Source organism: Camellia sinensis, chromosome 8 (assembly GCF_055761805.1).
Source record: "Camellia sinensis isolate YWXY chromosome 8, ASM5576180v1, whole genome shotgun sequence".
Classification (NCBI taxonomy): Eukaryota; Viridiplantae; Streptophyta; class Magnoliopsida; order Ericales; family Theaceae; genus Camellia; species Camellia sinensis.
The window spans coordinates 141,949,635-141,977,378 of record NC_138968.1 but is presented as its reverse complement, the minus strand read 5'-3'; the positions used below and the strand labels follow the sequence as shown (position 1 = coordinate 141,977,378).

Genomic DNA, 27,744 nt, shown 5'->3' with positions numbered 1-27,744 from the left:
TCGGTCCGAATAAAACAATTCAAAAATTGGTGCTACAGCTCGGTCTTTCATAGGCTCACAGTATAGCTTGGCCCTGTCCCCATATGTACTATTTACTGCCAAATAAACACGTGGTTGTCTTGGGTAGGCCTTTAGGTTGCACTCTCTCTTAAAAAATTCAAATATCATGAACCCAGCTAATGTTTCTTCTTCTTTACTTTTAAGGACTTTCAAGGACTTTCAAATTTGTCTAAAACAAATATGTTGGATGCTTGTTTGTTGCTCGGTCGGCCCGAATAAAACAATTCAAAAATTGGTGCTAGAGCTCGGTCTTTCATAGACTCACAGTATAGCTCGGCCTTGTCCCCATATGTACTATTTCCTGCCAAATAAACATGTGGTTGTCTTGGGTAGGCCTTTAGATTGCACTCTCTCTCCAAAAATTCAAATATCATATCGCATTAAGATCCTCTAAAGTAAGACCTTAGAGTGATCTCCTAAAGTGAGAAGATCCAATGACTGAAAATAAAATTAATCAAAACGACGTCATTTTGGTTAGTAAGTTGAAAAAAAAAATTAATTTCAAAATAAACAGAGTGCGAGAAAGAGCAAGAGAGAGAGTGTTTGGGTTAGAGAGAGAAAATGGGTTGAAAAATGGCGGATGGGGGGTTTGCAATCACAACTGATGATGATGATAAGAACCCCACGTTCAGATTTCATTATTTCTGGTAAGTTCTTGATCTTTCTCAGTCTTTGTTGTCATCCATTATTAGAAAATTTTAAGCTTGGGTTTGCAATCATAGCTACTGATGATGATGATGATGATGATGATGATGAAAACCCCATTTACAGATTTCATTATTTCTGGAAAGTTCATCTTTCTAAGTCTTTGTTGACATCCATTATTAGAAAAAGCTTTTGTTTTCTTGATTTGATGTGAGTTGGACTAGAAAGTAGTTTGAATTTGGTTTTTGTTTTATTTTATTTTACTGGGTGTCTTCTTATTGAATCCTTTCAATACTTGTATTGATCCTTGTTGTGGGTATTGTTGATTAGGTAGTTTTCATGCTATATTGTTCTGGGATTGGAGAGATCAAGGGCGTCAGTGATGGCAGGACGGCGGCGGCGGCAGGGCGACGGGTCGCAAGGAGGAGCAAACCCTCTCTCTCTCTCTTCTTCTCTCTCGCACTTTGTTTATTTTGAAATCAATTTTTTTTTTTTCAATTTACTAACCAAAACGACGTCGTTTTAGTTAGTATTATTTTCAACCGTTGGATCTTTTCACTTTGAGAGATCACTCTAGAGATCCTGACGCATATCACGAACCCAGCTAATGTTTCTTCTTCTTTACTTTTAAGAGCTATTCTTGTAGACTACATTCTCTCTCTCCATAAGCTTTAAGTTTGGCCCACTGGTTTTCTTCATTTTCTTCCGATGGTGGAGAAGCAGGGACTCACCGTCGTGTGTATGTTCATGGCATGCTCTTTCCGGCAATGCACAGTGAGTATCGGTGTCTCGATCCTGCCATTACTGCCGTCAATCTACATTGTTAGTTGTGGTTCTACCAGCTTTGAAGCTTACCCACTCGTCCCTCTTCGACAGTGGTGGTCTGCTGTCTCATTATCATTAGAGGACTTCAATCCACTACCATTGTCGTGTTTTTGAGCTGATGACTTTCATTGTTTCCGAAGCCGTTTGCCATTGTTTCCGGCGGTGCTCCTTTGTCCACAATGGGCCATCTCTTACTTTTCGAAACCCAGAAATCTCCAACACTCAAAGAACTACTCGTCGGCGTTAGATTTTGAAGGCTTGCCATTATTGATTAGCAAATTCATTTTGATCCCGCTACCGTGAGTTAGTAGGTCCCTTTTTTGTTTCTTGACAGCCACGTCACCATCGGTGGGCTTCGCCATTGCAACGTTGGCAAGCTTGTATCATCGGCCTCCAGCATCGCTCACACAGTCACAACGTCGCAAGTTCTCAACCCCACACTTTTAATTTTGGTGTGTGAGATTCATTGACTATGGTTATTCACCATTGATTCCAATAGTGTTGGACCCCATAAGTCCACGCCTTTTGACTTTTGCTCATTAAAGCTACTTTTGGTGTTTTTAATTCCACAAATCCATACCTGTCTTTTCTTTTAATTTTTGTTGTCTGCAAATGCTTGAGTTTGGAAAATCCTCATTTCTCTGTACCTAGTATGAACCTTGATTTGGACAAATGTGATTCTGATTTTATTCCAATAACTTTTCTGTTTGCAGGTTCAGCGTGCTATTGTGGACTTTACACAACAGATTTTGTTCTCTCCGTGGCCGCCGTTGCTTCGTAGCTGGTGGCATTGGTTTGGTATTGTAAGTTCACCAAATTTGTTTTGCCTAACAGCTTAATTCCTTCCTTCCTTTTGCTCCTTAGTTGTTTGTGGTAATTTTGTTGTTGGGCATGCCCCTATATTGTTTGGTTGGTCCTTCCCTTGTTTTGAACCCTTGATTGTGTCAAAATGGGTAAGTTTAGGAGTCTAGTGAACACACCATCTAAACTAGCATTCTTCCGCAAGAAGTACCATATTCCCGAAGATGTTACACTAGTGTTAGGGGGGTTAAACACACTTCGAACTCCAATCGATGACACTGTGCCTTTTTCCTGTAGGAGCAATCGTAGAAGGGGGAGTTTGGTTCCCTTTCCATTACTTCAAACTCTACCCCATGGAGATAGCCATGAATATTTTTAGGATTATAAGTGGCTTCGTGGCCCTTAACAAATTGCTTGGCCTTAATTTAGGAGTATGGGACATACTCCATTGTTACAACTTCTCTCATCACCCGAGTGGCACCTTCTGCCTTAGAGTTATGTCTGATGTACCCCAAATGATCTTAGACCTTCCTGATTCTGATAAGCATTCGAAAGATTTCTTCATGGTAGGAGGGAACTTCGAGAATCCTGCCATTGGAGAGGACCGGCCAACGTAAATATCTCGTGAAGATGGTGGTCTAGGTTAGCTTTTGTCCTTAATGCTTTACTTCCACACTTTTGATGTTGACTTTTAACTTTTGTTGTATGACTTCGACAGGTGATTCCCAGACAAGGAGGCGGACTACCAAAGAACATCTGGCTGACCTTGAGACTATATTTGCCTACCCCAACCGATCTATGACAAAACTACTTAATTACAAGGCCACTTACAAGCACAAGCTTAATGAGAGGAGGGTTCGTGTGATTGACTATTTTAGAAAGTCTCTAGAGAGGTCGTTCGAGCAACAAGCTTGTGATAACACTGGTGCTTCTACTCTCCACCATTGCTTGGTCATCAAGTGGAACTACGAGTGGGGGCCCTCGTCTCGACAACCAAGAAGGCATGACTCGCTGAAAGCTTGACCTTGCAGCTCTTGTTTATGGTACAGGTCCTGTTCCTAAAGTAGCTACTGTGATCGTTCGGCCGACCGAACAAAGAGTCTTGGTTCCAAAACAGTCCATATAGACTTCCAAGAATAACCCTTCTCCTACTCCACATACTAGAACACATACTGAAGAACTGAGGGATTCCAAGAGAAAGAGGAGTAAAGGAAAGGATGTGGTTGAGGGTTCTGAAGAGCAGACTTTGGCTGAGGAGTGGCTGCCTCATTTGGAGTATAAAAGTCGACCTATCACTGTGGCTGATAGCATGACAGATTCTTGTGATTTGGCATTCCACATGTCCAAGGCATTACTCCTACGCCTGGACATGGTTGAATGTAATGTGGATTATGAATCTCTAATCAAAGGATCTATTCAAATGGTGACCACAGTAAGTGTTCCTCTACTGATTTAATTGCTTTCCTGTCCTTTTTCAATAAACTTCTCTAAGTGTTTTATTTGGTTCCTGACAGTTGGCGCAGTGGCTTCATGTTTTGGAGCAGCGTTGCTTGGAGCAAGTAACAGACTTCAACCTTGCTAGTTGACGCCGACCTTGCTCTGAAGTCTGCCGAAGTAGAACAGATAAAGGCCGAAGAGGAGGCTTCCTTCTAAGGCATCGACCCTTGCTAGGGAGAAGGCATCGTTGGAGACTGAGAAAATTGCTATGGTGGCTTTTGCTGCCAACAAAGAGGTCGAACGGAGAAAAGCTGAAGTGGAGGCCCAGCTGGAGGCGATGAAAGCCGACTAAGCTAAGCTTATTGAAGAGGCCATCCAGAAGGGTTGGGATGAGGCTGAAACAAATTATGCCCAACAAGTGCTGAAATTGAGGGATGACTTATTTGCCAAGGGTTGGACAGAGGCTCTTCGTGCTGTTAGAACTGAGGAGACTTCTGCTCTCTTCATGGACATACCTGTTCTATCTAAGACTACTACTGCAAGGGCTGCTAAAGCAAAGGAGACATTAGTGGCTGAGACTTCGGAGGCCACCCTTTCTGTTTCCCCCCTTCGTCTACCGAGCGCTATTTCTGAATGAGCAAAAGTAGTGTTGTGATGAGGCTTGAAAGTCCTTTACTTGTTTTCTATATTTTGTCACATTTTTTTTTTGTGCAAGTGTTGGAGTTCAGCTAGTTAGACATCGTCATTTTGTAAGGCCGAGCTCTCCTTTTTGTAATGGACACTTTATAGTAATGCCATGCTTTGTTGGATTTTTGTATGTCTTGAACTTCAATCTTCAATTTTTGCTTGTATGTGTTATGCTTGGCCTCGGCCGAGCAGGGGCTCTGTAGAGAAGGAGGCCGCCTATTCGATTTGACTAGGCCTTGTGCCTTAGAAAAATTGGAAGAAAGAACTTTTCATGCCCCCCAGCCGAGCAGAGGTGCCATAAAGAAAGAGGCCGCCTGTTGGGTCAAACTAGGCTTTGTGCCTTAGAAAAATTGGAAGAAAGAACTTTCCATGCCCCCAGCCGAGCAGAGGCTCCGAGACTACATAGGGCGTCTGATCGGGCAGACTAGGCTATGTGCCTTAAAAATGTCTAGTTGGATTCGGCCGAGTATTTCGTTGTTCGGCCTTTACTTGATTCGGTCAAGCTTAACTCATCATAGAGTGTAACTCGGCTCTTCGTTGAACGCGAGTTGTTACCATGGACTGTGCTTTCAAGTAATGTTACTTGGCACAAATTCCACCAAGCTATACCGCTTGGCGCCCTACTCTGACCGAAAGGCTGAGTTTACGGGTTGGGGCATAGGTTAAAACCCATAACCCATTCTTGCTCAATAGCCGAGCGAAAATATGTACGCCACATATGAAAAAGAAAACAATTCATAGGGAAAAGTTGATTTCATTAATACTTAGAAAATTGCGATTACATTCAAAAGCTGTTTAGATTATTACATCATTGATACTATTTCTTCAAGTTGGCAACATTCCACGGACGAGGAATGGGCTTGCCTGCTAGGTCAGTCAGGTAGTAAACCCCATTGCCCATGGTAGAGGTAACTTTGTAAGGCCCTTCCCAGTTAAGGCCTAGCTTCCCTTCACCAAGGACCTTCTTATGATCCATGACCTTCCTTAGCACCAGATCTCCAGGTAGAAATTGTCGAATCAGCATATTTTTATTGAAACTTCTAGTAAGTTGTTGTTGGTATGCTGCATGACGAATGAGAGTGGCCTTTCTACGCTCCTCTGCCAGGTCAAGAGCTTGGGTGATAGCCTCATCATTGTTTGCTGGTTCAAAGATTTCAAACTGAATAATGGAAATGCCGACCTCCAAGGGGATGATGGCCTCCATTCCATAAGTGAGGGAGTAAGGCGTCTTCCTTGTCGATTGTCGTGTTGTTGTTCTGTACGCCCACAGAACGTTTGGCAGTTCTTCCACCCATTTGCCTTTGGCCTTCTCCAGCCACTTCTTTATCCCATTGATAACCGTCTTGTTAGACGCTTTAGCTTGATCGTTGCCTTTAGGGTAGACTGGAGTAGAATTTTTGAACTTGATTTTTAAGTCAGAGCATAACTTCTTAAAAACCTGCCCATCAAACTGGGTGCCGTTGTAAAATAGTAGGGCCTTTCAGATACTAAACCGAGTAATGACACTCCTCCAAATGAACCTTTTCATATCAGCTTCCTTTATGCTTGGTAAGGCATCAATCTCTACCCATTTAGTGAAATAGTCAGTGGCAGCAACGAAGAATCTTTTGTTAGTAGTACCCCTTGCTAGAGGTCCATCGATGTCTAGACCCCATTATGCAAATGGCAATGGACTGGTGAGGGGAGTTAGGTACTTGGCTGGTTGATGAATGAGTGGGGCAAACCTTTGGCACTTGTCGCATTTTTGGACATACTATTGGGCGTCTTTCTGCATACGCGGCCACCAGTACCCATGAGTGAGGGCTCGGTGTGCCAAGGATCGACCTCCAGTGTGACTGCCACAGATCTCCTCATGGATTTCATAAAGAAAGTTCTTTACAAGATTGGGGTGAACACAAAGAAGATATGGACCTAGGTAAGACTTTTTGTAGAGCTTGCCCGAGGGTGAGACCCAAAATCGCGCAGCGTAGTGCCTTGTTTTATGTGTTTTTTTCTTGTCATCTGGAAGGATGCCATTTTTTAGAAAAGAAAGGAGTGGGTCAATCCAACTCGGACTGAGGTCAGTATAGAGGACTGAACTGGCTGGATCGATAGTCGGTTAAGGAACAAACTCGACCTATATCATGTGGCCATTTCTGGAACCCACCGAGGAGCTAAGACAAGCTAAGGCATCGGTGTGGCTATTTCTATCACGGCCAATTTTCACAACCCCGATAGCTTGAAATTTGTGGATCAGGTGTTTGGCTCGTTCAGTGTAGGATGCCATTCGGCCATCGCGGGTTTCGTATACTCCAATTAGTTGGTTCATTACAAGTTGGGAGTCGCTATAAACAAGCAATTTCTCTGCATTAATGTGTTCGACGCTGCGTAGACCAACTAGTAGAGCCTTGTATTCCACTTCGTTGTTGGAAGCCTTCCATCCCAGTCTAATGGTTTGCTCCCAAACAAACCCCTCTGGTGAAATAAGGACCATCCCCGCTCTAGAACCCTTTTGGTTGGAGGATCCATTAACGAACAGCTGCCAGATGTCACCAATGAAAAGTTTCCATGCCTCAGTGGGGGTTTGATAAGTGTTGTGGATTCCGATTGCTAAGGTCGAGCTCCTTTCGGAGGGACTGGTCTGTCTTAGAGTGAATTTAGCCACGAAGTCTACTAACACTTGAGCTTTGATAGTGATCCGTAGCTAGAATTTAATGTCAAACTCCCCCAGTTCTAGTGCCCACTTCGTTATCCAACCTGAGAAATCAGCTCGGCCAAACACAGACTTTAGAGGGTACTTAGTGAGGACATTGATAGTGTGTCTTTGGAAGTAGTGAGCAAGCTTCCTAGAGACGATCAATAGGGTATATACCAGTTTCTCTAGTGGCAGGTATCTGGTTTCGGCATCCAAAAGGGTTTTGCTAACGTAGTATACTGGCTTTTGTTCCTTCACTTCCTCTCTAATCAAGACTGCACTCACAACATGATCGAAGACAGCCAAGTAAAGAAAGAGCTCTTCGTTGGGTCTGGAGTAGACAAGAGAGGGGGGAAGAAAGATACTTCTTTAACTTTGTGAGTGCTTCGAAGCACTGGTCACCCCATTCGAAGTTTGCCTTCTCCCTTAGGGGCTGGAAAAAAGGTCTCATTCGATTGAAAGACCGACTAATGAAATGATTCAATGTTGCGGCCATACCAGCAAGCTTTTGGAGTTCCTTAGCCTTCGTAGGTGCCTCAATGTCTTGGAGGGCTTTGATCTGGTTGGGGTTGACTTCGATGCCTCGTCTGGTCACCATATATCCTAAGAACTTCCCCGAACCTACCCTGAATGCACATTTCGAGGCATTCAAGCGAAGCTTGTGGGTCTTCAGGATTTGGAACACTTCCTCCAAGTCTCTCAGATGGTGTTCAGCCAATTTACTGTTAACCACCATGTCAGCTATATAGGTCTCCATAGTCTTGCCTAGTTGGTCCTTGAACATTTTAGTGACCATTCGTTGATAGGTCACACTGACGTTCCTCAAGCTGCAAGGCATAACTTTGTGGCAGTAGGTGCCTCTTAGGCTAATGAATATTGTCTTCTCCTGATTAGGGCCAAATAGGGGGATTTGATTATAGCCACTGTAGACATCCAGGAAGCTCATCCGTTTGTTTCCAGTAGTTGCATCTACTAGTTGGTCTATTCGTAGAAGAGGAAAGTTGTCCTTAGGACAACCTTTATTGAGGCTAGTGAAGTCGACGCATACCCTCCATTTGCCGTTCTTTTTCTTCACCACGACGGTGTTAGACAACCATTTCGGATATTGTACCTCCCGTATGAACCCTACCGCTAGAAGCTTGTTTACCTCTTGGATGACCGCTTTCGTGTGTTCTACGGATGATCGTCTACTCTTTTGGACTACGAGCCAAGCTACTGGTTCGACATTGAGTTCGTGGCATGCAAAGGCTGGGTCCAACCCAAGAGTCTTGTAAGCAGACTAGGCAAATACTTTGATATTCTTGCGGAGGAGAGCCAGCAACTGCTCCTTTTCTCTGACAAGAAGCAAAGTACCGAGAAGAAAGAACTTGTCTGGATCTCCTCTGTCCACTAAGATCATTTCAAGGTCCTCAACCATCTTCACTGTTGGTACTCTACTAACGTCTTCGAGTACAAGCTGATCAGGCAGTTCGACCATTTGGACTTCATTACATGCTTGTTTAGACTTCATGGCGGCGATGAAACAATGCTTTGCCGTTAGTTGGTCACCCCTGATCTCTTCTACCCCATTTTTTGTTGGGAAACGAACTACCTAATGGTAAGTGGATGACACCGCCTCCATTGTATATGTGACGCCCCAAAAGTCGAGAACATCAGAGAATCTAATAACAAATAAATACAGGGTTTATTTAAGATTACGAAATAGGAAATGTCACTAATGAGTCCTTTGATCAATAACTAAGTAAGATCCTAGGAAAGATCGGAGAAGTCAACTAGCCTCCCTTCAAAGTCCAATCTCCTTAGATAGCAAAGCTACCTTTTTGATAGATCTTATCAAGGTATTAACACAAGGTCTACATGAGTTGACGAAAAATAAGAAATAGGTATTATAAAAGATATGTATAGATATATAATAATTACAAAATCAAGTCTTAAATACAACATGGGATCTATCACTTACAATCTCACACACGTTCACAAACTAGTTTCTAATCCTCCTAGGGTAGCCGTATGTTCTCAAATGTTTCAGCTTTGCCTTCGACTGGTCTAATAACTGGCATGAAACGTCATGAGCTTTGAATACCCAATAAACGCACACACACCCCGTCCCTTTTTCCCAATTCAATACACCAACGTATTTATAACAAGCAAGTAGTGAAGCATGATATTTGAGTCAATAATAGCAATTTCAATAATAGAGGAAAGGAACATGACATTCAAATAGATAACAAAGGCTACAATGTTAGTGGTTAGTATTTTAGAAATCCCCTAAAGAGATTTCATCCTCCCAACCACAAGAATTGGACTCGGATTATTTGGTATGCCCCCATCTTTTGCTACTTTACAGACCTTACCCCAGATGCCTACCAACGATTATATCCCGCGTAGTACCAACCGAGGACCTCAAAAGAGACGGTAAAATAAGAGCCTTGCCCATAACCTCCTCCAACCTTAAGCACCTAGGGTCCGAATACAATCGATCCATTCAAGGGTTCCGATACCATCACTCGCGCAAGACTTTCTTTCAATTAGGGAACACATCCCATCAATCCATAACACATTATCATCTCTTCATTATTCAAGTGATCGAAAACCCAATACCATTCCAATTAAGTTTTCCACTGAGTTACATGTCTTAAGTTAGTTAGTACAAGTAATTGAAATAAGTTTTCGTAGATATAAGCATCACCAGGAAAAAATACATAACCATGACATGTATAATATCATACCATTACATGATTATATATAAGCATATTCATAAAGTCAAGAGCACAAAATATCAATGTAAATAGAATTTCCAGATTTAGAGTCACTTAAAGATCAAGATTAAAAGGAATATTTCAGATTTTATGTAGTTTTCAAAACATTTTTCAGAAATGGAATAGCTTTTCCCAATTTTTAGATATTTTAGCAATACTCCAGCTCTGTCCAAATTCGTCGACCGTTATGAAAATCGGATTTTCTCACAAACCGCTCATTCTTTTTCAATGAAACCAATTTTCCTTGAAAACTAACTCCTTAAGGAAGAGTTGGACATAAAATTTAGGTCCAGAAGATATTTATACATTTTTCTAGAATTTTCGAAAGATGGCTGCAAAATAGATTTTTTTGGCACAGTTCTTGCAATAAGAAAGTTGGTGAGAAAAGAGGTTAACAAGGGGAAATTTTTCACTTCTCTTGTAATGAAAACATGCTAAATAATATGTATTAAACTCATAAGTTTAAGGTGAAGGTGTGCCTTTGGAAATTTTGAGAGATTGATATAGAAAAAGGTAGAAATACAAGAAGGGTAGAATCAAGGCTCAACTCCTTTCACTTTTAACACAAAAGTACCATCAAAACACATCTGAAATGAATGTTCGAAACTTCTAAGAGCATGTATTTGAAAGGAAAAATAAGAGAGAGTTTGTGTTGTGGCTTACTTGAGGCTTATTGGAATTGCTAGCAAACTTTTTCTCCCTCTCTTCTCTTCTACCAAGCTCACCCTCCTTCCCCTCTTCTCTCTTAGCTGAATATAGTGTGTATATGTGTGTTCTTGCATGTAAAATGCTATGGGAAAGGTCATAAATGCCCATTGGCTGGAATTGGATTGGATAGTTTGGATGTAGTTTGAATTCAATGGAATAGTGGAGGATTAGAGGCCTTAATTAGGTTCCTAAACATGATCTAGTTAGGGTTTTCCTCCTAATCAAACCAACCTAGTTGCATAGATACATATATATATATATATATATATAAGTTTGTACCAAGTCAAATATATTTTTCTTAAATCATGAAAAATTGTCTCAAAGTACATTCATAGTATCTATATAGGTTATGGCTGGCCATAAATGATGATTTAAGGGACTTATTTTATTATTTTTTTGGTACAAATGTTGGAAATTGTAAAATATAATGTTTAAAAAAGATTTTAGGGTACAAGTGTATATATAATTATATAATGGTACTTGTTTGGGGTCAATTTGTGATTTAATAAAAATGTGAGGGCTTTGGGTTTAATTTATGAGTTGTAACATTTATTTAGCGTAGAATTAAATTAAATCAGGATTAGAGAGTCTAATTCGGTTTGGATTTCTTGTTTCGAATAAAAAGGCGATCAACTGACGAATGTGATAAAGACCAGAAAAGCCTAGGGTTTTTAAGTTTCCACATTTAAGGAGTCAATTAATTAGTATTAGGGAATTAGAAATGATTCCTAAGTTTCGGGTTCAATCAAGGTTTGTATGAGTTCATCCGTGATACGTTTTCGGTTCTAGGGTTAATTCTGCCAATTAACGGGGAACTAAGGGTTTTTATTATAATAATTCAAAAGTAAGTGTCTTACTAGGATTTACAAAATTTAGAGGTCTCACAATATGAATCCAAGGTCGACCAAGGATTGCATTGTAAGGAGATGATGTGTTGATCACCAAGAAATCGACAGGGACCACTTTGGACTTTGTTGTGACGGACAAGGTGATCCGACCGAGCGGCCACTCTATCTGTCCATTGAAGCCGACCAAAGGGGAGATTGCGGGGATTAAGTGTTGCTTATTAAGACCTAGCTTTTTGAAAAGGTCATAACACATAATGTCAGCAGTGCTCTCTTGATCAATTAGGACTTGTTTCATATCAAATTTGTTCGCCACACCAACGGTGACGATCAGGGCATCAGTGTGAGGATGTTAGATCCCTTCCAAATCCTTCTCGGAGAACACAATGTCTAACTGAGAGGGATTTGCTTCCATTCTAGACTACTTGAGCAATGGTCCTACTAACATAACTTGTTGCAAGTGCGTGGCTCTCTAAATCTTGCCACGAATGACATTCTCCCTTTGGAGGTCGGTCATCCCATGGATTAGGAGTGAAAAAAAAAAACTGCCAAAACCGAACCGACCGACTACATTGAACCAAACCACCAGTTTACGGTCTGTTTGTTTCTCTCTAATTCGGTCGTTCGGTATGATTTTTCAGATTTTTTGATTTTCGGTTTCTGTCCAAGTTTTGATTAATTTTACATCGAACAACACCGAAATAAACTCTCATCTTAGCTATCTACGTGTTTTAATCCTAAAGCTCACACAATATAACATAATCTCTCGTATCTCTTGGCCTTCCCACAGTGACAAGTTGAAAAAACTTTTTTGTCTTCCCTAGGTAAACAAGCAATCTCTATCATCTCTATCTACTGATTCATCTCTCTCTCTCTCTCTCTCTCTCACTCTCTCTCTCACTCACTCACTCACTCACTCACTCACTCACTGATTCAGTCCTTGGGTTTCTCTCAATCCCACTTCCTTCTTCCATATTTTTGCTCCATGCTTCCAAATCCACACCGCCATTTGTTGCCAAATCAAAAACCCGTCGACTTGAATCTACATTGCCATTCGCTCTATGCTTCCATGATTCATATTTTGCTACCTTCCTCTTCCTTCTTCACTCAATTCTCTAAATCTGCACCGCCATTCGACTTAAAACCCACACGTTTCTTCCTCTGATTCTCAAATCTTTATCCTTCGAAAGGAACAAAGCTAACGTAACTTTCAAGGACGTGGTAAAACCCTCCATTTTGCAGAGACTTGTTCACACCTCTTTCACTCTGTTTTCGGTGTAACGATTTCGACACAGAACTAAAATAAATTTCAAGTCCTAACTTTTGATTTTGAGAATCCTAATTTTGATTTTGAAAGCCCTAATTTTTTGAACCCTTTTGAAAACCCCACTTGGTTTCAACTTTCAACATTAGATTTCTTTACTCAATATGTCTTTGCTATTATGTTCAAAAACAAAATTAAAAAAAAAAAAAAAATTCTCTTTGCTATTTGATTTTTCATGGTACATTCTCTCATATATATATATATGTGTGTGTGTGTGTGTGTGTTTGTGAATCACTTACTGCATTATATATATATATATATAATCTTTTCTAGATCATTGAATATATTTGTCAAATCTTTTCTAAATCCCAAAATTGTAACAACTGCACAGAACCGCACCGAACCGTATATATCGGTTTAGTGCGGTTTATATGTGTACCTCGGTCTATTTGGTTCACATAATTACAAAACTGAATAAATCGATTCAGCCTAAAAACTGGAAAAAAAACCAAGCCGAACCGCACCGATTTCACCCCTACCATGGATGACGTTGATCACTAGCCTTGGGGCTTGGTCCTTTGGTGGAGGGGCTGGGGCTTGCCCCTATTTTGCCCTTGTTTTCTCCACATCAATCCATTACTGGAGGTGGCTGACAGTGACCAAGTCTTCAAGATGCCTCTTAAGGTCTCTGCAGTTTTGTGTCTTATGCCCTTTTTCACGATGGTGGGAGCATCGCCACTCCTGATTGTGCCGAGCAGGGTTCCCCATCATCTTAGGGGGGCAATCAAAGTAGGGTTCTCCTTTGATTTTTTTCCAACAGCCTATAGATCGCCTCCGTGAACATAATGGTTATGGCTTTATAAGATCTACTCCTTTCTTTTTCGGTTCTACTATGAGTTACTTATTTTAGCCATACCTCATTCTCTGATCCTCTCTCTTAGGCTGCTCGGCCCTATGTTGCCAGGAGGCCTTAGCTGTATCATCTACAACTGAACAAAGGCAGCGTCATCTTCCACATGAGCTCGCTCCTCTATCTGGGCCCTCAACTCTTTCAAGTCAAAGGTGGGTCATTTAGTGAACGATTGCCTAAGCTTATGTGATGTAGGGAGGCATTGTTTGAAGTATAAAGCTGCTAATGGCTCACTATAAACATCTTCTTCTAAATCGCCATATGCCTCTCAATACCGCTGAGTGTATTTGGGAAAAGAATCCTTTTTATCCTTTCGAGTATTGAACAAGGTGTCCAATCCCTTCGGGATTTGGCTATTAGAGACAAACAGTGCGAGGAAGGCCTCAGAGAGCTGAGCCTAATCATAGATTGATTGAGGAGGAACCTTGTCGTACCATCGGAGGCCGTGCTCACCAACGCTAGAAACGAAAACCTTACACATGAACACATCGTTCTGATTCCAGAGTGACATCATTTGGCGGTAGTGGCTGATGTGAGTTAGGGGTCTGACTTCCCATCATAGAGGATGAATTTCGGTGGACTGTACTTATGAGGAGCTTCCACTGCTTCAATCTTAGGGCAAATGGGGGAAGAGACTAGTCGGTTCAGAGCACAACACTCTATCTAATGAACAGATCAATCTAGATACTCCTCATCCCTTTCTAATCGCCGCTCTGCTACCTTGTTCAATCGTCGATCATCCCCTCGGTTGTCGTTTAACCATGTCCTCAAGTCACGTGGTCACTCATCACGACGATGCGGAGGATGAAAGATCACCAAATGATGACTGGCGGTCTTCTGTCTCTTGTAAGAGTTCTCTCGGAGATTCTCTGTCCTATTACTGGCCCCTTTACTGCGTACTGGAATAGGCCAGCTACGTTCACTATGAACAAGACCGTAGTTGGACCTTTCCCATCGTAGAGGTGGAGTATGCCTCTGTTGCTACGATGGTCCCCCTCTAGACCTCCTTGGTTCACCGTGAGGCACTATCTACTTCCTCAGTTGTGCACCTAGCTCCTCAATCTCCAGACTCATCAAGTCGATGATGCGTTCATGGTGGTCCTTCTCAACAAACAGCTGTTGAGATGACTGATATACGGCAGCATGACATCGCTCCGCAGTATCGAGGGTCATACTATTGCAGTCTATTAGGTCGTCGTTCCCAGTAGGGAAGGCCAGACCATGGTCTTTGGTTCTCTCTGTTCCTGGAGTCTTCTATCCAATCCCAAGTTGCGAGGTTCCTTCAATACCCATTGCTGGAGTTTGTCACAAAGCAATCAGAGAACGATTCCCACAAGCGGTGCCAAATGGGCGAACTGGTTTCCGCAATAGAGTAAGATGGAACTTTGTGGACGAACCCTAGTGCTCCAATGGGTGAAGACTTGCACAAAGAAGCAAATGGTTAGGCTACCCAACCGGAGGTTGGTCGGAAACCCCTCCGACGGTCGAGTCAGTACCAGAGTTTGGTAGAGACAAGATAGAGAAGACCAGTGTGTTTCTAGAGTCAAGAGATCGCCCCTTATCAAGGAGAGTAAGGTTACCTTTTATAAGGATCGTATGACTTGCTCATCAAGCTCCCTCGTTCGCCGCTTGGCACTCAGCCGTGATACTAGTACACTCCATAATAGATGAGAGCGAAGATTCTGTTGAGCGGTTTTGTTGTTCGCAGGCACCACGCACCCTTTACTTGCATAATGTTGGTTGATCTGTTAGTGCTCATATGTCTTGGAGTAGGAGCCTTGGAACCCAAGTTATGGATTAACCCACTTCAGAGTGGGGAGGGGTGCTAGGGCCAGGCCCATAGTCTGCCCCACTTCGGAGTGGGGAATGGGCCAAGACTGATCCCTTAGCTCGGCTCATCTTAGAATGAGAGAGAGGGCCCACTTCGGAGTGAGGACTTTCGTCTAGCCCAACTAGGTCCCATACGAATAGGCTTGAGTAACTATGCCCCCTTCAGATATAAAACTTTTTCAAAAGCAAAAAATTCCAAAAAGACCTTTGTTCATACATCATTTAACCATTCTCATCTCACATGTCATTATTGTAGAAGAAAATGTCACATACCTTCATGTCCTGCTAAGAGAAACTCATTTGTTAGAATGAAAAAGAAGTGGGTTCCCAAAAACACTTCAGATCCTAACTCTCATGGACCCAAGAAAGAATGGATACCCAAAGGCCAACAAAAATCTAATTTTTGCAGGTATGCTTTAGGTCAAAATCTAGCAACAATTGGTGGTACCTCGATATTGCGTGCTCAAGGCACATGACCGACGATAAAGCAATGTTCTCAGCCCTTAAATCCAAAGAAGAAGGTCACGTAACCTTCGGAGACAATAGTAAGGGAAAGATCATCGGCGAAGGTAGTATTGGTAAAACTTCTTCACCCATTATCGACAATGTGTTGCTTGTTGAAGGATTGAAACATAACTTGCATAGTATTAGTCAAATGTGTGATAAAGGCAATCATGTCACTTTTGAAAAATCCCACTGCACCATTAAAAATTATGCTGATAACAAAGTGCTTTTTGTTGGTCATAGGCATGAAAATGTGTATGTATTTGATTTACATAGCGTATCTCCTAATCATAATGTTAAGTGCTTAACTGCTATAAATGAATCTAGCTGGTTATGGCATAGAAGGCTAGGACATGCTTATATGGACTTGCTTTCAAAACTTTCAAAATTTGACTTGGTTGTTGTTTTACCAAAAATTGATTTTGAAAAAGATAAACTTTGTGATGCTTGTCAACAAGGAAAACAAACAAGAGTTTCTTTCAAATCCAAAAATATTATTTCCACTTCTAGACCTCTTCAATTGTTGCATATTGACTTGTTTGGACCATCTAGAACTTAAGTCTTGATGGTAAATCTTATTGTCTTGTTTGTGTGGATGATTATACTAGATTTACTTGGGTGATTTTCTTGGCACACAAAAGTGATACTTTCTCTGCAATTTTCAGCTCTTTGTAAACGTATTCAAAGTGTGATTACCCTTGCTATTTGTAACATTAAAAGTGATCATGGTAAAGAATTTGATAATGATAAGTTTATTCTATTTTGTAATGAGCATGGCATTGATCATAATTTTTTTGCTCCTCGAACTCCTCAACAAAATGGTGTGGTAGAAAGAAAAAATAAAGTTCTTGAGGAAATGGCTCGTACTATGCTCTGTGAAAATGATTTGCCGAGAAATTTTTTGGCGGAAGCTATCAATAAAGCTTGTTATGTTATTAATCGTGCCATAATTAGACTCGTACTTAAGAAAACACCATATGAATTATGGAAAGGTAGAAAACCCAACATTGGTCATTTACGTGCATTTGGTTGTAAATCTTTTGTGCTTAATAACATTAAAGAAAATCTTGGGAAGTTTAATGCAAAATCTGATGAAGCCGTGTTTCTTGGCTATACAAATTCTAGTAAAGCTTATTGTGTCTTTAATAAAAGAACTTTACTCGTTGAAGAATCTATACACGTTGCTTTTGATGAATCCAACTCCCTTGCTTCCAAGAATATTGTTAATGATGATGTTGCAGATTCTAATCCAAGAATTGAAGGCATTTACATATCAGAAAATGATGAACTTCATTCTTTGGAATCCAATGTTGAAGTCTCTATGGAAGATCTCCAAAAAGAGTATGCGCATCCAGTAAAAGAAAATGATCTACCCAAAGAATAGAAGTATGCTCATAGACATCCCAAAGATCTCATTCTAGGAGATGCCACACAAGGTGTAAGAACTCATTCTTCTATTCAAAATGTTTGTGGAAATTTAGCTTTTGTTTTCCAAATTGAGCCAAAAACTTTTTTTGAGACTGAACAGGATGAAAACTAGATTTTTGCTATGCAAGAAGAGTTAAATCAGCTTGAAAGAAATGAAGTTTGGTTTTTGACTCCTCGTCCTAAGGATCATTCTGTTATTGGAACAAAATGGGTTTTTTCAAAACAAAATGGATGAATCCGGTGTTGTTACTCAAAACAAAGCTAGACTAGTAGCCCAAGGTTACAACCAAGAAGAGGGCATTGATTTTGATGAAACTTTTGCACCCATTTCTCGTCTTGAAGCCATTCGCATATTGCTTGCATTTGCTTAGATTTTAAACTTTACCAAATGGATGTGAAAAGTGCTTTTTCTAGATGAGTATATTTCGGAGGAAGTGTATATTGAACAACCTCCCAATTTTGAAAATCACAAACACCTGGATCATGTCTTTAAACTTTCAAAAGCTTTGTATGGTTTGAAACAAGCCGCTAGAGCTTGGTATGAACGCTTGAGCAATTTCCCTATTGAAAAAGGTTTTTCTCATGGAAAAATTGATACCACTCTTTTTATAAAAACCAAAAATGATGATATGCTTATTGTTCAAATTTATGTTGATGATATCATATTTGGTGCTACAAATAAATCTTTGTGTGAGGAATTTGCTTAGGATATGCAGGGTGAATTTGAAATGAGTATGATGGGAGAGTTGACATACTTTCTCGGATTACAAATAAAAAAAACCCAAGATGGAATTCATTTATCTCAAGCCAAATATATTAAAGATCTCTTCAAACGGTTTGAAATGGACTTATCTAAACCTACAACAACTCCCATGAGCACATCGATTAAAATCAACAAAGATGAGCAAGGTAAACCAGTAGCTGAAAAGAAATATCGAGGTATGATTGGTTCCTTACTCTATCTAACTGCTAGTAGACACGGCATTATGTTTAGTGTTTGTATGTGTGCATGTTTTCAACTCCAAAAGAATCACACGTCACCGCAATAAAATGCATTTTTAGATATCTTGTTGGTACTCCACTTTTCGGTCTTTGGTACCCTAAAACAAATGCTTTTGACCTTTATGGTTACTCAAATGCCAATTTTGCAGGATGTAAACTTGACAGAAAAAGCACTAGTGGCACTTGTCATTTTCTTGGTAATTCACTCACAGCATGGTTTTGTAAAAAATAAAATTATGTGGCTTTATCGACTATTGAAGAGGAATATATTGTCGCCGCTATTTGTTGTGCTCAAATGCTTTGGATGAAACAACTTCTTGACTTTGGACTTCACTTTGATCACATTCATATTAAATGTGATAACAATAGTGCCATTAATCTTTCAAAAAATCCAATATAGCACTCATGCACTAAACACATTGAAATAAGGCATCACTTTCTACGAGATCATGTACTTAAAGGTGACATCGAACTCGAATTTGTGCCTACAAGCCAACAATTGGCTGATATTTTTACCAAGCCTCTCAATGAGGAACAATTCTACTTTATTCAAACGGAGCTTGGCATGTTAAATATTCCTATGTGATGTTAAACTATGTGTTATTATACTTCTTTGAGAAATTTGCTGTGAAAATCACTAGATTTTGTCTTTCAATACCTTTAAGGGTCGACCGCTTCCTCTATAGGGTAGACACCTTGTGAACCAGCCTTGTGCTTTCTATTGATAAGGGTCGACGCCCATCTCCGCTGGTGTTGACACCGATTGATTTTTGGTTCACTGCTTTTTAGGGTTGACACCTGAGGTGTCTGAGGACACTGTTTTTTAGTGTCGACCCCCTTTCCTCTAAGGGTCGACACCTGCCTTTGGCTAAGGTTTTTGCCGCATGGTCTTTTCAACTTTGAAGGGTCGACCCCTCTCTTCCCAAGGGTTGACACCTTTTCAAGGGTATTTATATACCCTGCAACCCTTCCATTTTCTCTTGCGACACCCATCAAAATCCTAGCACTAGCCCCTTCCTATTCCGGTGACTTTCACCGTCGATTCACATTCCGATCTTTATCCATCTCTCTCGCGACCTCGCTTCTTCCTCTCCATGGATCCTTAAGCCCCTTCTCCTATTCCAATAAGGAAGCGGCCACGCACCTCCTCTTCTTCCACCGCTGTCACTGTTTTTCCTCCTGTGCCTTGGTTCAAAAACAATGATTACTGATTTGCTTTCAACAAGGACTTCAACCTAAGAAAGGTACTCTCTGGTAGAATCATTGATATTGTTTTCTTTGAAAAATACTCCATTCTTGTAAAAGCTTGGTTTCATAACCAAAAATGGTCCTCTCTCTTGAAACTTGACTGTGACATCTATCTCACCCTCATCAAGAAGTTCTTTGCTAATCTCTCTTACAATGAGGAAACTTCTCCTCATACATTCGATTGTTTTATAAAAGGAGTTCATTTCACCTTGAAACCCTTTGACATCAACTCCATTTTGAAAACCACTAATGATGATCATAGGATCACTCCATCGGTTGCTCTTAAACCACCAGCAGACTCTCATCTTATTGGTCTCAGATTCCTCACAAATAACCCCGACCTAAATCATCATGTCACTGTCTCTAGGAAAGATCTTTCCCTTGAAATAAGACTTTTACATCATATCATCACACACAACATTATTCCTCGCTCAGGTCGCTTTGATGCCATCACTTATGATCACACTTATCTTATTTGGGCACTATCCACTGATGTTCTTACTGATTTTGGTTTTTTGGTGGTTCACTGTATCATCAATGCTCATAAACAAAACAATCAAGCCCTTCCTTATGGGATGATTTTCACAAAGATTTTCAAACATTTGAAAATTGATCTTAAGGGGGAAGAAAAAGTTCCTCGAGACCTCTCTTGATATGGGTCATAAACACTGTGAAATATGGGAATTCCTTGAGTAACAATGTCTGGACTAAGTCCAGGAAATCCCTCTCTTCCCCTGCTCTTACAACTCCTGGTTCTTCCCTTTCCAGTCATTCCTCCCTTCCCTTCTCCACTCCTGGCCCTTCCACTCCACCACCTCCATTTGACCTCTCTTCTCTCTCTTTCTCTTTCTCTCTCTCTCTCTCTCTCTCTCTCTCTCTCTCTCTCTCTCAAAATAGACCATCTTGATTTCATAGTGCAGGGTCCCTTGTTGGATGGGATTGCTTCACTAAATTTGGGGCTTCACAATCTAAACCTTAATTCCTAATCCATTCCTACCTCTGACATTCCCTCATCCTCCCACTCTGCCTACTTCCTCATCCCCTGTCCTAGAACAAAAATTGGATCAGTTGGCCTCCATGGTCCAACAGCTCCTCTTTCAGCAGGTAGACATACATCAAGACATTGATCAAATGAAGCTTCAGCAAACTCAAGTCATTGAAGCTACCAAAGCCAATGTGGAGAGCGTGGTGATTGCGGTATATGGGATCAAGGACTCAAATGAAGAATTCCTCCAAATTTTCCAACAACGATGGGATGATGATCTGGGTGAACAAATTCAGAAATTCATGTTGTGGTTCGAACAAGGCTGGCGAGCAGCTGCCCCTCATTGGCCATGCACTCCTCCACCATTCCGCTAGAATCTGCCCCTCTTTTTGATAATGACAAAGGGGGAGAAGTTATACTTAGTTGTAGGTGTTCTAATTATAGTTGTTTAGTTAAGTTTTTGGATGATTAAGCTGTTAAGCAGAATATATGACTGTCAGAAGAATAGATGATTGTAGAAGAATAGATGTATATGCATGATTGGGTAAAAAAAACACTTTTTGGTTACACAAATTAGGAAATTGATGTTTTTTGAAAGTTAAATACATTGTGATAATCTTTTTAATGGTATGAAACATGTTGTTATTTATACTTACGTGTTAGTTGTGATTGGTTGTGAATATTTGTGATTTGTTGTGAATGTTTTTATACACACGTACTTGGAGATTTATGGAATTTGTTTTAAAGAGCTTGTGATTTCATTCAATGCTTGTGATTTCATTCAATGAAAATAAAATGAAGAAATTGATTTTACTAATGAGTGTTTTACTACATATTGACAGGGGAGCTTGCTCTATAAGTGTTGTATCTATTAAAAATCTCCTTGACAAACATATTTCTCATTCTATTTTGAGTTATTTTTGTTATGGCCTTAAAACCCTTTTTATAGGGGGAGTTTTCTCATTTTTCAAATCCTTTATTTACAAAACTCCTTGAAAAACACTTCTTAATGCCTTTACTTTGAAACTCATACTTTGAAAACTTTAAATATTTGTCATCATCAAAAAGGGGGGATTGTTAGCCCCAAGGTTATTCGAATTTAAATTCGTATTGATTTTGATTGTTGACAAATATTTTGAGCTCATTTTATTAATTCAAAGTTTTCAAAATGATTTTATACAATTGTGCTTCAATGTCTCTAAAAGATATATACTTCTATAGTGTTGCTTTCCAATGGTTTTTAGCCCCTCAAAACAAGAAATTAGCACATGCATGCAAAACACTATTTATGCTTGAAACTGGTCCAAGGGTCAACACCAAAATTACAAGGAATAACACTAGAGTGAAGCTCAAAATGCCTAAGTGTTCCAATTGCAAGGGTCGACACCAAGACAGCTAGGGTCGACACTAAATTTCATAACACAATCCAGCAACAAGGGTCGACACCAAAGATAGTAAGGGTCGACACTAAATTTCAGAATACAATCCAGCAGCAAGGGTCGACACCAAAGACAGCAAGGGTCGACACTAAATTTCATAACACAATCCAGCAGCAAGGGTCGACACCAAGAATGATACCGGTCAACATGAGAAATACTTGGAAATCAACTCAAAAAAGAAAAGAGAGCAAATGGTCGGCACCTAATCTGCAGGGGTTGACACCCGTAAAATTTGGGTTTCAAAAATCTAGCTGCGAAATTAGATCTGGATTGACACAGCTCTTTTCTCATCCACTTTTTCTGATCTATGTGCAAAATATGACATCATTTCTAATCCCTGAGCAGATTTTCTGTCACTATATTTTCTACCAAGAGTTGACTTATGAAGGTGAGCATTTAATGAAAAGTTTGTGCATTTAATTATCCTTCTCTTCCCAAGACCTATCTACAGTCTGTATACACCATGCTCTGATCAACACAACTAGAAGATATCCTCCATGATTTGCTTCAACAGCTAGAAGATTCAAATCTGCTTCTCTCCAATAGCTAGAAGCCATTAATGCTATAAAGAAGAAGCTCTCCTTGTTCTATACACACACTTCTTTAATACAAGAAACCCAAGGCATTCAAGACCCTTTAATACACTCCATTGTACTTCCATTTTCATATCTGAGAGAGTCTTAAATTCCCTGTGTGCTTACATTTTCATATCCATCTTTTTAGAGAGAAAATTTATAAAAGAGGACAGTTGTACCTTTCATTCTTGTTCCTTATTTTCTAAGTGATACACTTGTGAAGTGAAACATTTAGTTGAGAGGTCCTCAACAGATTGAAGAAAGTCCTTTGTAAAAATCCACAAGCTTGGTGAAGCTTGGTGGTGCATTGATTCATAGTGAAGAAATTCTCAAGGAGGTATCTTGAGGAGTGGACGTAGGCCGGTGAGCCGAACCACTATAAATCTTTGTGTTTGAGCTCTTCTTTCCCTCTCCTTGATTTTCTGTGTATTAATTGCTCGCTGCATTTTCTCACTTAGTTATTTGAAACTTATTTTTTGTTCATATTTTTTAATTACCCAATTCACCCCCCTCTTAGATTGTCTTCCTGTGTAACAATCATTTATCTTTATTTTCCTTTAAATTTGATAACATTGTTAAAAGATAAGGAATGAATATCAATTTGTTTCACTTAATCAGTGAAATAAGATTTCTTGAATAAGTTAGAAAATTGTAAATATTTAATAATTTTTTTTATCAAAATCAGTGGACAAATTTAATAAATAAATAAATAATTAGAGATATTCTTATGAATTTATGTGTTTATAAAGTGGCGGTCAGTCAACAGCATCCATCTATCCTATATGTATCTTCTCCAACATAAAAACCCCCAACGCTAACCCTAACCCTAACCCTAAATTTAGAGAGCTCGAAAAACAGAACAGGAGAATAGAAATATTAGTAACAGAGAAGAGAGTCAGATAACCCTAATAATATGTCAGGCCTTGGACACATCTCTCAGGACTAAGAACTAGAGGTGATCCGCAAGAAGACCCTCTGTAACAACCTCGACCTATGATTAACACTAATTCATGTTTAAGTATTCCAGATAAGTAATTAAGAAGAAATCCCGAGTCAATTATATGTGCATTGCATCATTTTGTGTTTATATCTGTTTGATGTAGAAATATTTGTTCACGTCTTATTTTTTATTTGCGAATTGAAGCCTTATCAGCATCCAATTCAGAAATTGACTTGATTTATGTGCTAATAAGGATTTATAGAATTTTATGGTAGGTTTAATTAAAATTCGGTTTGGAACAATTAAATTAGATTAAATTAATATCCACTAATTAACTTTAGTTAAACACACTTTTTGCTTAATGGCCTAATTAAGGCCTTAGTGGCCTCATTGATCACATATATTCCCACTTACCCTTTTCTTTACTATACACACATCGTTGAACTCTCAAGACCCAAAAACATGAGAGAGAGTGAGAGAAGGAAGAATTGATTCTAGACTTGGGGAATTGGACTCAAACCAAAGGAGGTGCTAGGAATTGTTGATAATTGAAGAAGATTTGAGGGTCTCAACTTCAACCCATGTAGCTTCAAGCCTCTAGGTAAGGAATTGAACTCTTAGTTAGGTAATTGATGTAGATTCTACAAGATTATTAGTGAATTAAGTGAATTCATGTGGGATTTGCACTAGAATTGGGAAGAATTGGGCTATACCATGCATGGATGTACATGTTCTCACAAATTGAGCATGATTTCAAAGATTTCTTTCATGTATGTGTTCATCTCACTTACATTTTGGGAGGTCATCATGTTTTCCATTAAATTGCCAAGTTTGATCATGGTTTGGAGAGGTTGGATTCAAGAAAAATTCATGCATGTTGTGTTCTTCAAACATTAACAAAGTTTAAGTTGAATTCATGTACAATTGGCAAACTCTTGGGCCATAATTTTGTGAAATAATCATCAATTCATCATGTTTTACAAGTTTACTATGTTATCTCAAGTTGTTGGGCCCAAGAGATGTGTTTTGAAGAGTTGATTTCATGTTTTGAAGTTTGGGAGCAAATCTGGAAAACCCAAAATTTTGCTTCCACGCTCAAGCGAGGGATCCTACGCTCGAGCAACCGTCTTTGTTTCATGCTTCCGCTCGAGCGACAAAAGGTTGGCTCGAGCGTAAATTCCAAGCTCTCAGGAATTTGCGTGTTTAGATGCACGCTCGAGCGACAAGACTTGCGCTTGAGCGAGGAACTATGTCTCACGCTCGAGCGAGCGTAAAGCGAGCATCGAGCGAAGATTTCACACAACCAGAACTTTTTCACATTTTGCAGACCGCTTGAGCGAAGAAGCCCACGCTCGAGCGACCACTCGCATTTGGCATGTCCGCTCGAGCGAAGAAAGCCACACTCGAGCGAGACCCCTACTTTAGCAAAAATTTGGCTAAGTGTTTCAAGTACATTTTTGCATTCTCATTCCATCCTAGGCATTCCTAGGCCATGTTTAAGACTCTATAATGAGGTTAAAGGCTAGAGACACACTAAGAACAACGAAATAAGTTATGTTTAAACCAAGTGTGTGTATTCAATGTATGTATCTACCATGTTATGTAGGTCACGCGCCCCAAGATAAGTGAATTGCCCACTTTGCCATCTGATTGGAGTTACCAATTATCTGTGAGTAATAACTCTATAAAGTTATGTTTAACTTTAATTATTTTCTGATGATATAAAATGACAAGTTTTCTGAAATGCTATATTTGTATGAATGAATGATTGTCCAATTTTCTTTGAAACGTAATTGTGGTATCCTTAGCAAAGGCCCTCGCCCAAGGGACATAATACTGTGGCTTATGGTCATGAGGACCTAGCCCGGGGGAAATAATACCTTGGCCCAGGCCCTCGCCCGAGGGAAACAATACCGTGGCACAGGTCCTCGCCCGGGGGAAATAATACTGTGGCCGATGTATGAGATATGATACCCGGTACCGGAGGTTCCTCTATGGGACTTAATAAGCTTGACCCAAGAAACATGTTTGTGCTAATGGATGTACCACACATGAATTTGAATATAGACAAGATTATGATTCTGTTCCGTTATCTGATTATGATTCTCTTTGCTATAAGATTTAAGATATATTATGGACATCATTCATTAAAGTCTTTACTCTGTTATTATTCATTTGGCTTTAGCTCACTATTTATATTATGTATGTAGGTGAGCAGGCACGTGACCAGGCCCAGAGTTGATGGCCTAAGTCTCAGTGTTGGTCAACCAACCTCTATGCCTCCTGAGGAGGTTCCAATTAAAGTCAAGTTTCATGGCTGTTTTTGTAATCATGTTAAGCTATGTTTATACCATTTTTTGTTTGGACAAGACGTCTAGTAATGTGTATCTGGAAGTAACGTGTAAAGTTTGTATCACTCTTATAAAAAGTTTTAAGTTATCGGTTCCATGTATGTCTGCACAGCTCTATGGACTATGTATGTCTTGACTAATTGCTTCTGCAGCCCCTGCTATATGTTATTATGCCAAGAAGCCTTTGGTAATCCAAGGATTACTGGCCAATTACGATGCTAAACCTATAGGGGCGGGTTTGGGTCGTGACACCCTCACCGCCGCCGCCCGTAAAGACGAGAACACCGTCAACGCCGCCCGTCGCGCTGGTGCTGAGATCGAAACCGTCAGAAAATGTGTTTACAAAAATCTCTTCATTTCCTTTCTGTTTGTTTCCCAAGATTATTTTTCTAGAAATTCGTAAAGTTTAGGGGTGATTGACCTGGTAAGGTTTTTTTTTCCCAAGCTTCAAGTCATCTCCAACCCTTTCCTTATATTCTAATACTCAAATCCAGTACACGTTTGAGCAAAAAGATTCATGTGATATGAAACACTCCAATGATAAACTCAAATCTGAGTGAAATTGCTAAGGGTTATGTTTTGAGTGGATGCTAGGAGTTGGGAGTAAAGGGAAATTTGAAAATTTTGGGTACAAATACCTATATGTTTAGGTTTTGATTGGATGCGAATTCAGTAAATGAAATGGGTTGCCCTTAATTTAAGTCAAAATTTGAGTAAAACTCAATTTGGTTTTGGTATAGGTTTGAGTGAAGGGGTGGAGGGGATTTCAGTGCTTTTTTAGTCAAATTTAAGTTTGAGTTAAGATTTGGGTAAGGGTTGGAGATGCCCTTATGTATACTTTTACTCAAAGCTTCACTTGATATAAACTCAAATTTGAGTAAAGTTTTTGAGTGAGCATCTCCAATCCTTGGGTCTTAGTCATTTTTTTCATCAAATTGAGCATCTCCAACCCTTCACCAAAATTCTGATCTAATTTGATTCCAAATTTAAGTAAAGAGCTTGATTTAATATAAACTACTCCAACCATTTCATCAAAATATTTTCTTTTTTTCATCAAATTTGATGGGTTCTCAATTTGATGGAAAAATGACTTTCCCTTAATTTGATGAACATTTGATGAAAGGATTGCTAATGAATTTTGAGCACTTACGAAAAGGTGAAAGATAATTCTTTATCAAATTGAGTTTGATTTAAAAAATGAAGCATTGGAGATGATTTTTGTTTTCATCAAATTTAATGAAAAGGGAAATTTAGGATAATACGGGAATTTTTAAAAAAAGATTTTGATAGAAATTTGATGAAAGGATTGGAGTATTTCATTTCAAATCAAGTTTTTTACTCAAATTTGGATTCAAATTCAATGAAAATTTTTTTGAAGGGGGGGTTGGAGATGCTCAGAAGTTGGTAGCAAATGAGAATTAGAAAAGTTGGGATAGAAGCACCTATGTGAAAATTTTGACTGGATAGAAATTTGAGTCAATAAAATGGATCTTTGATTTGAGTAAAAATCTAAGTAAAATTTAATTTAGTGTTTGAGTAAAGGAGTAAAGGGAATTTCGTGGTTTTACTTACTTAAATTTAAGTTTGAGTCAAGATTTGGAGAAGGGTTGGAGATGTCTAACTATCGATTTTCTATGAGAAAAGTGTAGCCAAACTAGTTTCTGTCTATCGAGACCAAATAAAGCAGAACCTTTTAGTGCTTTTTATGAATGTCAGACAATTTTTTTTTGTTTTTTGGGTTCTTGTTTTAGTCCAGTTGGGATTGAAAGTCTCAAGTTTGTTTGCTAATTTTGTGAAAATTTTTTGACTTAATTTGGTTCCTTTTTT

At 39.5% G+C, this 27,744-nt stretch overlaps 1 protein-coding gene and 1 long non-coding RNA gene across 2 annotated transcripts; one reads left to right on the top strand and one right to left on the bottom strand.

Annotated features, from left to right (window-relative positions):
- The first annotated feature begins 1,147 nt into the window (after positions 1 to 1,147).
- On the top strand, positions 1,148 to 4,585 carry LOC114270887 (uncharacterized). Its single transcript, XR_014337186.1, has 3 exons — positions 1,148 to 2,973; positions 3,050 to 3,763; positions 3,846 to 4,585. It is a non-coding gene; the product is annotated as an uncharacterized LOC114270887 (long non-coding RNA).
- Positions 4,586 to 5,272: 687 nt separating this feature from the next.
- Positions 5,273 to 6,309, bottom strand: LOC145798136 (uncharacterized). The gene is made up of 2 exons (XM_082885616.1): positions 6,180 to 6,309; positions 5,273 to 5,838 (listed from the first exon to the last, which is right to left on the bottom strand). Exons 1-2 carry the CDS (start codon positions 6,307 to 6,309, stop codon positions 5,273 to 5,275), a joined length of 696 nt encoding a protein of 231 aa, XP_082741742.1.
- Positions 6,310 to 27,744: the final 21,435 nt, after the last annotated feature.